Consider the following 15160-nt stretch of genomic DNA (forward strand, 5'->3'; position numbering starts at 1 on the left):
CTGGAGCGGAAGAGCTCAGGGACAGAGTCCACCAAAAAAATGAAAGAGAGAAAGAAAGAAAGAAGGAACGAAAGAAAGAAAGAAAGAAAGGAAGGAAGAAAGAAAGGAAGGAAGGAAGGAAGGAAGGAAGGAAGGAAGGAAGGAAGGAAGGAAGGAAGGAAGGAAGGAGAGAGAGAGAGAGAGAGAGAGACAGAGAGAGAGAGAGAGACAGAGAGAGACAGAGAGAGAGAGAGAGAGAGGGAGAGAGAGAGAGAGAGAGGAAGGAAGGAAGGAAGGAAGGAAGGGAGGAAGGAAGGAAGGAAGGAAGGAAGGAAGGAAGGAAGGAAGGAAGAAAAGCTCACATCAACATATTAAGGAAACATTTCAGTACTATGCTGCATTATGCAGTTACATCACCAATATACAAAAGAGGTATCCCAAAAACATACACAAGAAAAAAGGTATTCGCATGTGTGTGTGTGGTGTGTGCGGTGTGTGTGGTGTTTGATGGAGGTGGTATGTGTGTGTGTGTGTGTGTGTGTGGTGTTGATTGATGGAGGTGGTGTGTGTGTGTGTCTGGTGTGTCTGGTGTGTGTGGTGTTGATTGATGGAGGTGGTGTGTGTGTGTATGTGTGTGTATGTGTGTGTGTGTCTGGTGTGTGTGTGTGGTGTTGTTTGATGGAGGTGGTGTGTGTGTGTGTGTGGTGTTGATTGATGGAGGTGGTGTGTGTGTGTGTGGGTGGTGTTGATTGATGGAGGTGGTGTGTGTGTTTGTCTGGTGTGTGTGTGTGTGTGTGTGTGTGGTGTTGTTTGATGGAGGTGGTGTGTGTGTGTGTGTGTGTGTGTGGTGTTGATTGATGGAGGTGGTATGTGTGTGTGTGTGGATGGTGTTGATTGATGGAGGTGGTGTGTGTGTTTGTCTGGGGTGTGTGTGTGTGTGTGTGGTGTTGTTTGATGGAGGTGGTGTGTGTGTGTGTGTGTGTGGTGTTGATTGATGGAGGTGGTATGTGTGTGTGTGTGTGGTGTTGATTGATGGAGGTGGTGTGTGTGTCTGTCTGGTGTGTGTGTGTGTGTGTGTGTGTGTGTGGTGTTGATTGATGGAGGTGGTGTGTGTCTGGTGTGTGTGTGTGTGTGGTGATTGATGGGGGTGTACCCCTGGTGACTTGAGCACGTCGAGGCGTCTCCACGTTCAGGAGAGATATTTTCATGTGTGGCACATAGCTCCGTCGCGCGGTCTCCGCGTTCGCGTGTGTGGGGTGTGTGGGGAGCCAAATGATCCAGTGGGGCCTTGGGTTCCGGGGCCTCCCTGGGCCTCCAGAGAAGCGGCCCGGGACGGAGGAGGGGTGGCGGGACGGGGCGGTGCGCGCTGCGCCTCTGCGTGCGCCTGGCGCCGGGAGCCAGGCGCCCCTAGCCCTGCGCCCCGGGCCCTGCGCCCCTGGCCCTGGAGCGCCGACCGCCCTGCATGGGGTCCCTGCCCGCGGCTCCGCAGCGCCCGGCGTCCCTGGAGTAAGGCGCTTGTGGTGACGAGGGTCCCTGCTGTCTTTTCCAGGACGGGAGGAGCAGTTTCATCGGACACCAGCTGGGCGGGGTGGTGGAGGTGCCCAACAGCAAGGAGCAGCGGGTCAAGTCGGCCAGAGCCATCCAGATCACCTACTACCTCCAGACCTACGGCTCCGCCGCGCAGGACCGCATCGGGGAGAAGTGGGAGCGCGAGTTCTGCAAGCTGCTGGGCCGGCGCCAGCAGGAGCACGGCGGCGACCTCCAGCTCTACTCCCTGGCCTCGTTCAGCCTGTGGAGAGACTTCCACGAGACCAGCCTGTTGGCCCGCGGCAAGGTCCTGGTCAGCCTCGTGCTCATCCTGACCACCGCCACCCTCTCCAGCGCCATGAAGGACTGCCTGCGCGGGAAGCCCTTCCTTGGCCTGCTGGGCGTGCTCACCGTCTGCATCTCCATCGTCACGGCCGCAGGCATCTTCTTCCTCACCGACGGGAAGTTCAACTCCACCCTGCTGGGGGTCCCCTTCCTCGCCATGGGTAACTACCGCGCCTGCGCCCCCCACCCTTCCTACCCGGTCCTGCGTGGTGGCTAAGATTTTTTGGGGTGTGTGTTGTGTGTGTGTGGTGGAAATTTTTATTTGGAGTGATTCTCTTGTGCCTTATTAAGTCTTTTAAAAAAAAGGTTAGGGAATTAGCTTAATGCTGTCAGATTGTTTTTTCCTGGTTGTACAGTATTGAAATCCCCTACAAAGTTTCTTCCAATTGGATAGGCCGAGGAGTATAGCATGGAAAGATAAGAATATTCCAGACCTGCTTTAGATGGGTCTTGACAAAACGAATGGATTCATAACGACGGAATCTATGACAGTGGTAAGGAGAATTCTGAGGACCACTGCTGTACCAGGCAAATTTCAAAGACCTTAGTGTGCTGTCCACATCATCCTCCACTGTCCCACATCTTTATGAAGTCACACCTGCCCACTGCCATCATACACTCCAGTTTTGTTTTTGTTTCTGGTGAGAAGAATCGGTGGGCATCCTCAGGAAAGATGATGCCTCCCAGTCACCCCTAACTGGTCTCTCAACCATCCACAAAAGGTCGTTTGCCCACACATGACTGTACTTGTGAAAGAGAAAACAGACTCTGGGAATAGGATTGTGAAAGGACTACCAACAAACCTGGTGTATCTTACCAACAAAATCACCATGGTGATGTAGCGTTCTCCTCCCATTGTGTTGTGATTTGGAAAGCTTCGAGATGATAAACCCATCTGAGTAAGAATGTCTACAGCTGAAACATCATTGCTTTCAGCTTCATAGGTTAAAATATGGTGTGAGTAATTGTTTTATCATCCAACATGGAAGGTGCAGGTGATATGGTTGGCAAAGACCCCAGATAACCTATGCCTTTGATGCCCACTTCAGCAAATCTTTGTGCGTGTGTTGGCATAAAAGGAAGCTTCACTGGAAGTGCTCAGGTTCTTTATCCAACTTAATTATGGCCCTGTTCAGTTAGCTCATCTTGTTGAGCATGCATTTCTTTTTGTATAAAGTGGGCAAAATAGTACACATCTTCCAACAAGTGTGTGTTTTTTTAGTAAATGTAATAGAATATAATTAAAGTTAATAGCAGATAGTAAACCCTTAATGAGCATAGCAAATCTGAGCAGTTAACTGGGTATGTAAAGTGAATTTAGCAAAGAACAGGAAACACCCATTGCCTTCAAGAAATTGAGTAGTCCTGGATTTTGAATATCACCTTTAAGTGCCCATTGGTTTTATTCATAAAAATGACTTTATGGAAAATTTTGTGATCAATTAAGGATGAGCCAAATTTGCTATTTTTTTAGTCCAGTCATGACTTGAAATAATATATGATACTTGTAAGAATTGTACAATGTGAATTACAAGTGAAACATGGCTTGCTCAACATTGACAAAATTCCTACTCAGGCTTTTTTCTAGAACTGTTAGCAAATTGGCTGGGTAATAGAAAGATTTTTCCAGAAAAAGGTAGCATTATAGATTGCGTACCAATAGGAGAAAACAAATCTACCTCTTCTAATGGTACACTGTAATGCTGGCTTCTACAAAGTCAGTGTTGTTTTCATTCCTTTTATAATAAGAGCCCCGGAAGCCATGGTGATGGAAAATGCCACTTCCCGCCCTTTGCACCTCTTGTTCTGACCTTTGCAACAAGAAATCAGCCTGGGATGGTGTAAGTGCAGCCTTGAGCACTCTTTTCTGAAAGGAACAGTTCCACTATGTTCTGAACACACAACTACAAGGATTACAAGCAGAGACTTGGGACTTTTTGTTCCCTCACGAGGCAGTCTGTTTTCTTGTGTTTCCTTTCGCCAACAGAAATGATGGTAGCAATAAACTTGTCAAAATTGAGACTGGATGAGTGAAAAGCTTAAAAAGCCCGTGTTTTCATCGCGATGCTGGTCGCACCGTGTATGACGTTCGGTCCTCCTGAATTGTTCATAAATGAAATGAAGCATCTGGACCTACCTGGTTTCCCCATTTTGAAGTTCTTGCAATATGAGGCATTTCGTTCTTTGTTGACATTAGCATTGGATCACTCCTTATAAAAACGTTTTAAGGCTCTAAGACCAAGTCATTTTCACTGCCTTGCAATCTGAGAAAAGAGGGAGAGAGAGAGAGCTGGGGGGCAGAGACAGAGACTTGAGACTTTAGAATAAAATAGGCATATTTCAAACATACATAGAACTTCAGATACATGAAGTTAGTGAGACACAGAAAGCAGGAGGCAATGAAGTTGGTGTGGGCGAATGTGATGTTGAATACAAATGAATTGAATTTGGCATATATATATATATATATATATATATCTGTTAGTGGTATTGATTGAAAAGAGTCCTGGTGTGAATCATGGATCAGAATTGAACAATTCAAAGTCAATTTGGTATAAGGAAAAGACTCACAGCTCTTTAAAAAAAAAAAACCGACAAAACAAACAAGCTCTGGCTTTTGTTTATTTTTTCTAACATTTATTAGTGGCAGTTCTGGACTAAGGGCAAGTCACCCGATCCCCATTCTTCTTTTAGTCAATGTGTTGTCTAATCTCTAACTTCTTCGAGGGATTTTTGCTCACCATTGTGTGTGTCAAAATTGAGACCATCCAGCCTCATTGAATCTCACATCCGTGACTGCCCGTGTTAACCCTGCAAAGCTGCTGCCTTATCTTTGACCACTTGCATTCCTTCTGAGCACACAGTCATCATTCATTCTCTTCACTGACCTAGGTAATAAGTCATTTCACAAGCATATACGCAGTTCCAGAAGTGTTCTACACACTTGCACTGTTGTGGACAGTTTTCATACTTGAGGTCTAGTGTTTTCAAATTTGCATTGTTGAATTTCTGTTGGTCAAAGGATCCAGTCCAGATTTGGGGTTTAGAAAACAGAATGACCGTAGATAGGCATAGCTTCTCTAGACATATGCTCAACGTCACAAGTTAAGTTCTGGTGAGCACCTAAAAGGACTTCATTTAGTTTCAATCCGGTATTCTTTCTTTATTCAAGCATGTACCAGTAAGAATGCCACTAATTGTGTAAGCCATTGTGAGCCTTGCTTTCGATTCCATGTGTTTCCTGTCTCTCGCAGCAGGAGTGGGGGCTGATGTCACACACCGATGCGGCACTGGCTGCTGCTGCACCTTGCTGATAATCTGCCGATGGTAACCATGACAACAAGCTAACGATTCTATTTTCCTGCCCCTTTTGAGTTGGTATTGTGTGCTGGGAGTCTCATGCTAATCATGCTGGCATCACTGGACACATAGAGATGATTTGTTTATCTCCCGGTTTCCAGATACAATATGGGACTGCAGTCTTCTGAAACCATCCCACCTTCATTTATCATCAGTGGATGCATGTGGTTGCAGAGTCTGGCTACATTGAGGCATCAGAGGTCATGAAGGAAAAGACATTGAACAGAACCAGTCAAGTTGTTACCTTTGTGGATTTTCTACTCCAGGGCTTCAGAGAGGAGAAACATGTTGATAAAATAAATAAATAGAGAGTAGTTTTCACTGCTGATGCTCAATTAAAAAAATAGAGCCGAAGAAGGAAAAGGAAGAACATTAGACAGCCAGTAATCAAAAGACAAAAATAAAGTTAAAATTGAGTGCTCAGAGAATGGAAAGAAAGAGCCATGCCACTGTCTGAGGCAAGACCATCTCTAGGAAAGGGCACTGTTCAAGGCAAGGCTCTCTTACAGGACTTTGACTGGTGAAGTTGATGAGGAGCAAGGGAATGGATTGGCTAAAGCAGGGCAGATGTCCTGGGGCCAAGAGAAAAGATTGGAGAGGTAACCTTGGAACAGATCTTGAGAGGCACCAGGAAGTATGTTAATTTGATGAGATAGAAAGAGGTTTGAATCTGCTATGAAACAGGAGGTTGTGGTCAGGCCTATTTGAAATGTACCTTGGATGGTATCATGTAGATTCGTCTACAGGTAGCAGGAATGGTTCTGTGAGGTGACTTTTTAAGACGTGGTTACAGCCCGTTGCACTGGCACAGACCTGTAAGATTTTGGAGGTAAAGATGAGGTGGGTCACAGTTCAAATGCAGCCTAAAGCATAAGCCCGTGACACCTTCTTTTTAACAAACAAGATGGGTGTATGCTTCATACCTGTAATCACAGCTATACAAGAGGCATGGGTGAGAGACCCAGGCTGATTCAGACACAAAGCAAGGCCCCTTATGAAAATTCTCCTTCATAAACATAGAATTAAAGAAGTGGATGCGAAGTCTGCCTGGGATAGAATGGTGGAACAGAGTACATGGGTGCAGTGATGATGGTTCCTTCACAGGGACATAAACACCAACAGGAAATTGACAGGATTGATAGACCGACAGGAATACCATGTTGGAAGAAGAGGAATCCAGGTTAACCCTGAGCCTTGAAAACTGTGTAACTAATGGAGAACAGTCATCATGGGACATAATAGATAGTCATGGGGGAGAGAGTTTAAGGAGACTGAATCTTTAGTTTTGTGTCTGTTAAATGTGAGATAACCTGTTAGGCATCAAAACTAAAGACTTTACACTAGTCAATCATGTAGAACAGCTTCTAAGAAAGGATCTGTAGATAGAATCAATTTGGGATTCACCCTGACCTCACTATCATTAGATGCCACCAATTCCAAAACGCTCAGCTAGAAATATAAGTATTGATAGACGCTCATTATAAAGCCTCCTAGACTGGGAAGATAAAACTGGCTCCGAAAATAACATGAAGGGTCAGCCAGAGGATTGCCTAGAGAGCAAAGAGGGAATTCAAAGAGGGAATGAGAGAACCAAGCGCTGCTAATAAATTGTGTACACGGAGAACTGAGAAGTGGCCATTTGATTTATCAATCTGGAGGCCACTGATGCCTTTGACAAGAGCAACTTGGGGGATTGCTGAGGGCAAAGGAGTAATTTACAGAAGATCAATAGAGCTTGGAGAAGAGGAAGTGGAGGCAGGGAGTTAAGGTGATTTTTTTTCTAAGGAGTTTCGGTTTAAAGGGGAATTAATAATGCTTAGCTCGTGCAGAAAATGTGCAGGAAGAGAAAGCTTGATAGGAAAGCACACACACACACACACACACACACACACACACACACAGTAACTTGCAGAAGCAATGTCACTGAGCAGAAGAGTAAGGACTCACTTTGAGGCACAACTGGAATCATTGCTGTACATGAGATCCCTTGTAGTTAGTTCATCTATGGTTATGGAAGGGGAGAATAAAATGCACAAACACCTGCAGACAGGTTGGGTGGCAAAGGGCACAGGAATGTGGAAATTCTCTTCAGTGTCTTCAGCTTTGTCAGTAGAATGTAAAGTGACTGAACATCAGACAGGGAAGTTGAAGGAGAAGGCACTGAGTTTAAAAAACAAGAAGCAAGTGTAGAGGCTGAACTAAAAGAGAAAGATTGAGGATAGCTAGAAAGCATTAAGAACTTACTGAATTTTGTATCCATGGTTGAAAAAAATAAATCAGTAAGCCACGCAATAGCATGCCAGCTATAAACAGCTAGGTGTGGAGTTGAGTAAGCAATGAGTTAATTCAACCAAGGGGGAAAAATCAGCAATGAGAATTGAAAATATACACAAAGGTAACCATACTTTTTACTCCTGCTAGAAGCAGCTAAGAGGTGACAGGGACAGGAGACCAAGATATTTCTTCTCATGCAATTTTATTTTCTTAAGTGTGACAGCACAGTACAGAGGTTAACAAGAAGAGTTGATGGTTTGCTACAGCATTTTTAAAGTAATTAGATTATGTATTAGAAATGTTTCCCTGTAAGTTTATATTCCATAGGTCCTGTTCTACTCAGGAGTTATTACATGCATCAAAATCTTCCTGGAAATGACTGCTGTGAGAAGATAGAGGATCTTACTTAATAAGACCTCAAGAATGTTCAGAGAGCTGAGATAGAGATGTGACTCAAATGGCAAAGCATCTGCCTAGCAAGAGCAAAACACTGAGTTCAAGCTCTAGTACTACCAAAATAAACAACTAAATAAAGGTGACTGTTCAGTTGTAACTATTGCCCAGACATTGTTTTTATCACACTGCTTGGGGAATAAAAGAGCAATCTACTTAGGGAGATGCGAGCTAATAATGTGAACTAACCTGAGACTTACAGATTGGAGTCAGAAAACTTTGAGTATAATCCAGTTCTTCTTCCTTGCTTTAGTGATGTCTTTCCTCTTGGCCCAATTCCTTTCACACTTCTGTAAGATGAAGAAATGGGCTGACAATGCCTTAACACCCCTTGCACATTGACTCTTGAGCCAGGGTGGTATTCAGTAGACACAAGAGTACTTTCTGCTCTTCTAGATTTTTGTCTCATCGGAGGCTAAAACTTGATCTTCCCTGACTCTTTTACTATTGTCTAATGTACCAAAAGCACATGCTTTGCAAATGCTGATGCAAGGCATCTAAACTATTCATTGTTTTATCTTAGATATCTTACTGCCTCCTATCTGTCATTCTGTGATTTTCATTTCCTTGCATTGAATTCTATACTTCTTGTATAGCTTTGACTTAAGCCTCCTGGGTCAGAGCTTCTTAATGAGTTAAAAATACTTTATCCCTCTTGTTTTATTAGACTTTCTACAGGAAATGAGAAAGGGAGAGATTTTGGCTCAGGGAGAAGTTCACTTCTTTGCCCAGAACTTGAGGCTTGACTAGACTTCACTTTGTGTTGCCTAGCACTGCCCTTGGATCTCTAAGCTTCTGTCTGGCCTCTGGATTCCATCTCTACCTCTTGCATATTATGACTAGCGAGCTCCCCGGGTCCATGAGCAGAGTTTAGGAAGGAGAAGTGCTGTTCTACAACACACTTTTACTCAGTGACAATCATTAGGGACCTGGTGACATTGCTCATTTCAGGAGTAGTTGATATGCCAGATGAGAATTTCCAGCAAAAATATTTGCAAATGTGGCTGAGGCTGTGCAAGAGGCTCTGCCTGTATTTTTTTCACTTCCTGAATTAAATTCAAATGAGGGCTGAATATTAAGCAGGCAGGAAAAGTAGAGCAGCAGCAGAGCTATTCACGTGCCGGATAGCTCGTTCTCTAGCTTAGAGGTCTAAGCCATCCTCATATGCATGTCTATCAAAAGCAGCTGATGTTGACTTGGCTGACAGGTCAGAATGCTCCAGAAAAATAGTCCCCAGCTGTCACCAGAGAACGGTCCTGTAGTGCTATATCGAGATAAATATGCCACTCAATCCTGGGAAAGTTGAGGGGTGGAAATGCAAAGAAGTCTATACCATTGCTTTTTTTCTGATGAAACAAAAAAAAAGTCCCTTCCAGAAAAAATTCACTTAAAAAAAAAACTGGATATTTATTCCCTAGATTCAATTATTTTCAAGCCCGAATTTTTGGACCCTGTCATCTATCACAAAGGAAATTGATGAAGAAAAATGAAATATATCTTATGTTATTCTAAGCACAGAAGAAGCTCTGAGCATCAATTCCCCCTTGCCTTCCTGGAACACTACGGCTTTACATATCAACTTTCTATGTTGGATGGTTTCTTCTCCAGTGATGGACTAATGGCTTCATCTAGACCAAGACTAAATGCTGCTATTCCAGACTTGGCTTATAAATAATAACAAATATCCTTAGAGAATACCAATGTGAATACAGACAACCCTGAGTCTGAATTTAATGTAAGGACAAGGTGCTTTCTTTGCTACTCCTGGCCCTCCTAGCCTTTTCCCGAGTAGGAAACGAAACATGTATGGCTCTGTGAGCTTTCTGACGATTCCGTTGAAAGTACAGCATGCCAACTTCAGTGCTGAATGCCATAATGTCAGTTAATATAGAGACCAATGTACTAATCCTGAGTTTTGCTAATAGTATTTGAGAGGACACAGTTAAGGACAAGGATAGAAGATAGCCATCTTAGTAAAGGACATAAAGAAGGTGATGGAGAAAAGAGCGATGTTTTGATCAGAAAGTATAAAATTATACCAATTAAACCAATTCTAAAATTAAACCAACCCATAGTTTAGCGTGATTTCAAAGAAAGAGCTGGGTGGATGAAAACAAGTGCGATGGCTTACTTGATCAAAGGAGAATTAAATGATATCACAAAACATACGATCGCTGACAGACATGTTGGACACAAGATGGGAACGAAGGTCCTGAACATGTATTGTGCAGCACTTCCTGGCATAGCCCTAACACTACCGTGATGGAGTCACTCTATGATACGGTTACGTCCTCTCCTTCTGCTCCCTCCATGGTCGAGGGAGGCGTTAGTTTACAATATTGTCTTTTCACTGCCCTGTGCTTAGTAATTGACGTACTTCTACTTTCTTTTACTAATTACTTCGTTTTATAGCAAGTGTGTGTGTGTGTGTGTGTGTGTGTGTGTGTGTGTGTGTGTGTGTGTTTAATACAAATCCGAGCGTGAAACTGCACATCCCATTTCACAAAATCTAGAGTGATGGCTTTTTTTTTCTGAAAGTCTTTCAAAGTGATTACTTACTAGAAAGATTTAGATGTTCAAATCTAAGTAGTTTAAGGTGTTATTTCTTTGTTTCTTTTTTGAGGTGCTTCAGTGGGTTTGAACTCGGGGCCTCAGTATTGTTACTTAGGTGCTTTAGCGTTGAGCAGCAGCCCTTCCCCTGCATCTGTGCATCCAGTATGTGTGGTGGGAACTCCAGCACGATCAATGGGCCCGGTTTGTTCATGGAGAGAGGGTCCTACTGGACTTTGTTCCTGGCGGCCTTGGGTGCCAACCCTCCCCGTCCTTTGCCACGCACTGGCTGGGGTTGTGCGTATGAGCAACCACACCTGGCTACTTGGTGCTTGCTTGTTGTTTGATGGACATACATTAGTCATCAAGAAGTCAGGCAGTTAACAATTCTCATTAATCAAAGCCATAAAGCCACCAGGACCTTCGCCAAGGCTTTTGTGAGACCATGACTGGCTGTGCCGTAGCCTCGCCTTCTTCCCGAGGGCCTTCATTCTCCTGGCTGCAGAAGAGGAGGGGGGGAGGGAAAAAGGAAAACTATCATTCCTCCACTCTAAACTACCTCCTTCACAATAGAAGTAGAGGTAGAAAGGAAACTTGAGCAAAATTGAATGCTTCCAGCCTGGATGACTGCACTGTGCTCAGCTAATGCTTCGACAAAACTCTTCCTGTCATCTATGGAAGTGTTTCTAGAGGTGTGATTTCTTTTTCTTTTTTTTTTAACTTAACACCTTAGCTTTCTCTCCTTAAAACAAGTTAACCCAATTCAAAGGGTTAGAGGCAATAGGAGCTACTGGTTGCCAAGCAAAACTGAGCCTGAGTTCCAAGAGAATCAGTTACATAATTATCTGTAATTTTACTGTAAGATGGAATTAGAATGTCTATCTCATAGGTCAAAAATCGATATGGTAAAAGCAGAGCTGGCAAAAACCAATTTCCAAATGTAAGAATCTTACCAAATTGACAGGAGCAAGTTGGTAACAGAGAAATCTAGTCGGCTCTCTCCCAGGAGACTTCTTTTCCAGGTGTATATAAGAACACTAGTCAATGATCAAGGGGTTGAGATCTGAAGATGGTGGTTTAAAGCCAGCCTGGGAAAAAAGTGTCTATGAGACTGTTATCTCCAATTAGCTGCCAATAGAGCTGGAAGGCGGAGCTGTGGTTCAAGTGGTAGAGCACTAGATGTAAGCAAAAAAAAGCTCAAGGACAGTGCCCAATACCTAAGTTTAAGCTCTAGGATGGGCAACAGAAAATATTAGTTATTACTCAGGAGACTCTGAGGAGCCAGGTAATATCTGATAAAAAGCCTTCCTCTCTGTAAGAACGTTGGCAGAATTCCTATCACACCTCTTAGCCTGAACACCATTTACCTTGCTCTATCCTGGCTCTACCCATCCTGGCTCCTTCTTTTTCTTAATACGTTGGCATTAGATGAATCACTATCGGTCACCATATAAAGTAAATGAACTAAGCAGATAGATTTTCTATTCATCTTTTTTTATTTCTTGGTTACATATTAAGTCTAAAAAAACATCTTTTTGTGATTTCCAAGTAAATGGGATTCTTCCCTACTGTTTTTTGTTTGTTTGTTAAATTATATTTTATTGTCAGGACAATGTATAGAGGGATTACAGTTACATTCATCAGGTAGAAAGTCCCATTATTTCTCACACTGATACCCCTTCTCATATTTTTGTCCCCCTTTCCCTCTCCCTACCCCCTCCAAATCATCTTGTTTTCCTCCTTCCCTTCCTTATTTCAAAAAAACAATTAAGTGTATATACAATATACCAGGTACCAAAACCATGAAACCGTAACCATAAGTGGAAAAAGAGAAAAAAATAACTTCACATAGTACATTTAGAACAACAGTCACAAAGATAAGCCACTTGTTTCCATATCCTAGAGTTCTTTTCATTTTGTCTCATCCTGTATGACCATATGTACATAGCTTTTGAGGTATTGTGATCCTCTGTTAAGAGAATCCTAGATTTGTACTAATTGTTATAAATAAGGGAAGCCATGTGTATAAGTATCACATCTTGTTGATCCACTCATCTACTGAGAGGCATCTGGGTTGGTTCTGTATCTTAGCTGTGGTCAATAATTCAGTAATGAACATGGTTGTGCTAGTAGCTTTAGTATGGCCTTGTTTCTGGACATTTGGGTAAATGCCTACAACTTGTCCCTAGTTTAAGCTGAAACATAGTTGGATATAAAATTGTTGCTTTTCCAGTCAGCCTTTCCAATTAAAAGAAACTGCCTGTCCTTGTTTTGAAGTGTGATTCTGGTTCCTTTACAGCTAAAAATAGCCTTGGCACTTGTTCCTGGCACACTTACTTCAGTCTTCTACCTAATTGGCTGTCCACCTCATCCTCAGTCCCTCTCAGCACAGCCGCTTTCCAAGTATTTCCTCCTCATTGAGTTTCCTCGCCTCACCCTTCAATGCTACTCATCCCCCTCTCCAAAACTGAAACGGACCCTGCTACCAAACCCTCGGCTCTAGAAATTCCAACATCTGTTCTTGGATAGTCGGGTTTTTTATCTTTTTTTTTTTTCAAAAAAGAAATAGACATCCACTATAGGAAAATGCTGAGAGAAAAATATAAGCCTATCATCTAATACTATCGATAGGTAGATGATAGATACGTGATAGGTAGATGTATATAAATGATAGACAAGTGATAGTTGTAGATTAGATAGATATTAGATGACAAATGCTAGGTGGTCATTAAATGATAGATAAATGATTTAGGCAGATGAGACTGATAGATTAGATAGATGGATAGATAGATATATAAACACATCCATAGACGGGTAAAACTCTACACATACAGATACAAAAAAAAATGAGGTGACAAAATGTATGCTGATTTTCAGCCTGCCTTTCCATTTAAGGATAAATCAAGAATGTTTACACACGTACCAAAACTTTACACATGCTTTTCTTGCTAATAATTACATGTTAACACATGTTGGCTCAGCTCAGATGAGGAAATAAGACATTATTAGTGGCATCTGAAGCCTCCTGATTTTCTCTCCTTTATTGTGTCTGCCGCTGTGTTCATCAGCATTCTGGTGTTCACAGTGACCTATTGACAGCTTGTGTTGTATATTTTATGTATGTGTGTGTGTATGTGTGTGCTACAGTTTCTTAACATATTTTGGCAGTATACTGTGATTATCTCTAGTAATGACTTTCATTTTTAAAAATTGAGACTTTGCAACTAACGTAGCTTCATTAAAATCTTTTCTTTGTAGGTTATGCCTATACTAAGATTAAACTGTTCTCTTAGATTTTTCCATATCTCTCTGAGGGGACTTTTTTCAGGGTAAGGACTGTGTCTGTTAACCGAGGATTGAATCTCTTTCACCCCTTTACTAACATTTATCATAGCACTGGATATCAATCTATCCAATGTGCTGTCTTCCCTTTTCCTTACTAAAATTGTTCTATTGTTCTTATTGTTGCTAAGTTTTGGTCCATCTTTTGCAATGCATTTATGAACTTTATTTTTCACTTTTCCCTTTTTCATTTGTGAAAGTTTAAAAGGCTCACTTTTGATTTAGATATTGTTTTACAATGTGTTCTGTATACTGATCAAACCCTAAATTAACCAAAGCCCTCATTTCCCTCTTTATGTGGTAAAATAAGATATCATTTGGCCATCATTCTAGTACCTCCTGACTTACATTTTGTTGATCTGTAATTCTTCATTTCTAATGTTATTTTTTAACTTCATTAGGGACATACTGTTTTTTCTCATTGTAATTCCTGGCCTCTAACTTATATACTACACATACCCAACAATGTGAAAGAAAAAAGAAGAGAAACTTTAAAAATCTTGTTTCCTCTTTCATCTCAGTTCAACCAAAATCACTTTCTTCTTTCTGAAAGGTATTATTAAACAATTACTTCAACACAATTTAATGTATAACACAGTAGAAATCTCTCAATTGTTTGTAATGTAATCATGAAACCAATTATAATTATCAGTGTGAACATATCTATATTAAACTATTGTTAATGAAAATATATTTCTGAGACATATATTGGTGGTTATCACTTTTTATTTAGGGTCTATAATTTTATATCCTATCACAAAGAGAAGACATTAAATTCCTTTGGATTTAGATATTTAATAAATGATGATGTTATGAATTTACAGAGGAATTGAGCTAAATATTATTTCATCTACTGCTAAATGTTTAAGAATTATAATCCATAAATTATTGTTTAGTGTAAGATAAAATAAAAGGATTAGTTTTCTTGCTAGGTTATAGAATTAGAATATCAGCCTAGACACCATAATATTTAGTTTTTTTAAACTTGAACTTTGTGTTTAAACTATTGATAGGTTTTGTTGCGCTTATTGGTATATTGGTATATTATCAACCAGTATTCTTTCTTAATCTGATGAAATAGCTTTAGATATTTACCATCAGTTTTATTGTGCTAAAGCTGAGTTTTATTTCAGAGTTGTGCTATGAAAAACTAAATTTGAAAATCTTAGTTATTTGCTCTTAAAATCATGAAATACCAACAGTGCTTCCCTAAACAGAAAAGGATAAAAAGATTTTTTAAAAGCATTTTAGTAGCATGCTTTTCAGTTGCTCTCTGTTTGAACAGAAAGGAAAAGAAACTAAATATTAAAACCACCAAGAACTAAGCTTT

At 41.4% G+C, this 15160-nt stretch overlaps 1 protein-coding gene across 1 annotated transcript in view; it reads left to right on the plus strand.

The window, feature by feature from the left end:
* The window catches only part of Ptchd4 (patched domain containing 4), an 88710-nt gene that overhangs the window by 38101 nt on the left and 35449 nt on the right, over positions 1 to 15160 (plus strand). The window contains exon 2 of the mRNA XM_090355293.1: positions 1529 to 2012. Coding sequence (XP_090211419.1) covers positions 1529 to 2012 — 484 coding nt within the window. The remainder of the gene's footprint in view (positions 1 to 1528; positions 2013 to 15160) is intronic.

The sequence above is a fragment of the Megascapheus bottae genome, chromosome 22, assembly GCF_031878675.1.
Source record: "Megascapheus bottae isolate mThoBot1 chromosome 22, mThoBot2.hap1, whole genome shotgun sequence".
NCBI lineage: Eukaryota > Metazoa > Chordata > Mammalia > Rodentia > Geomyidae > Megascapheus > Megascapheus bottae.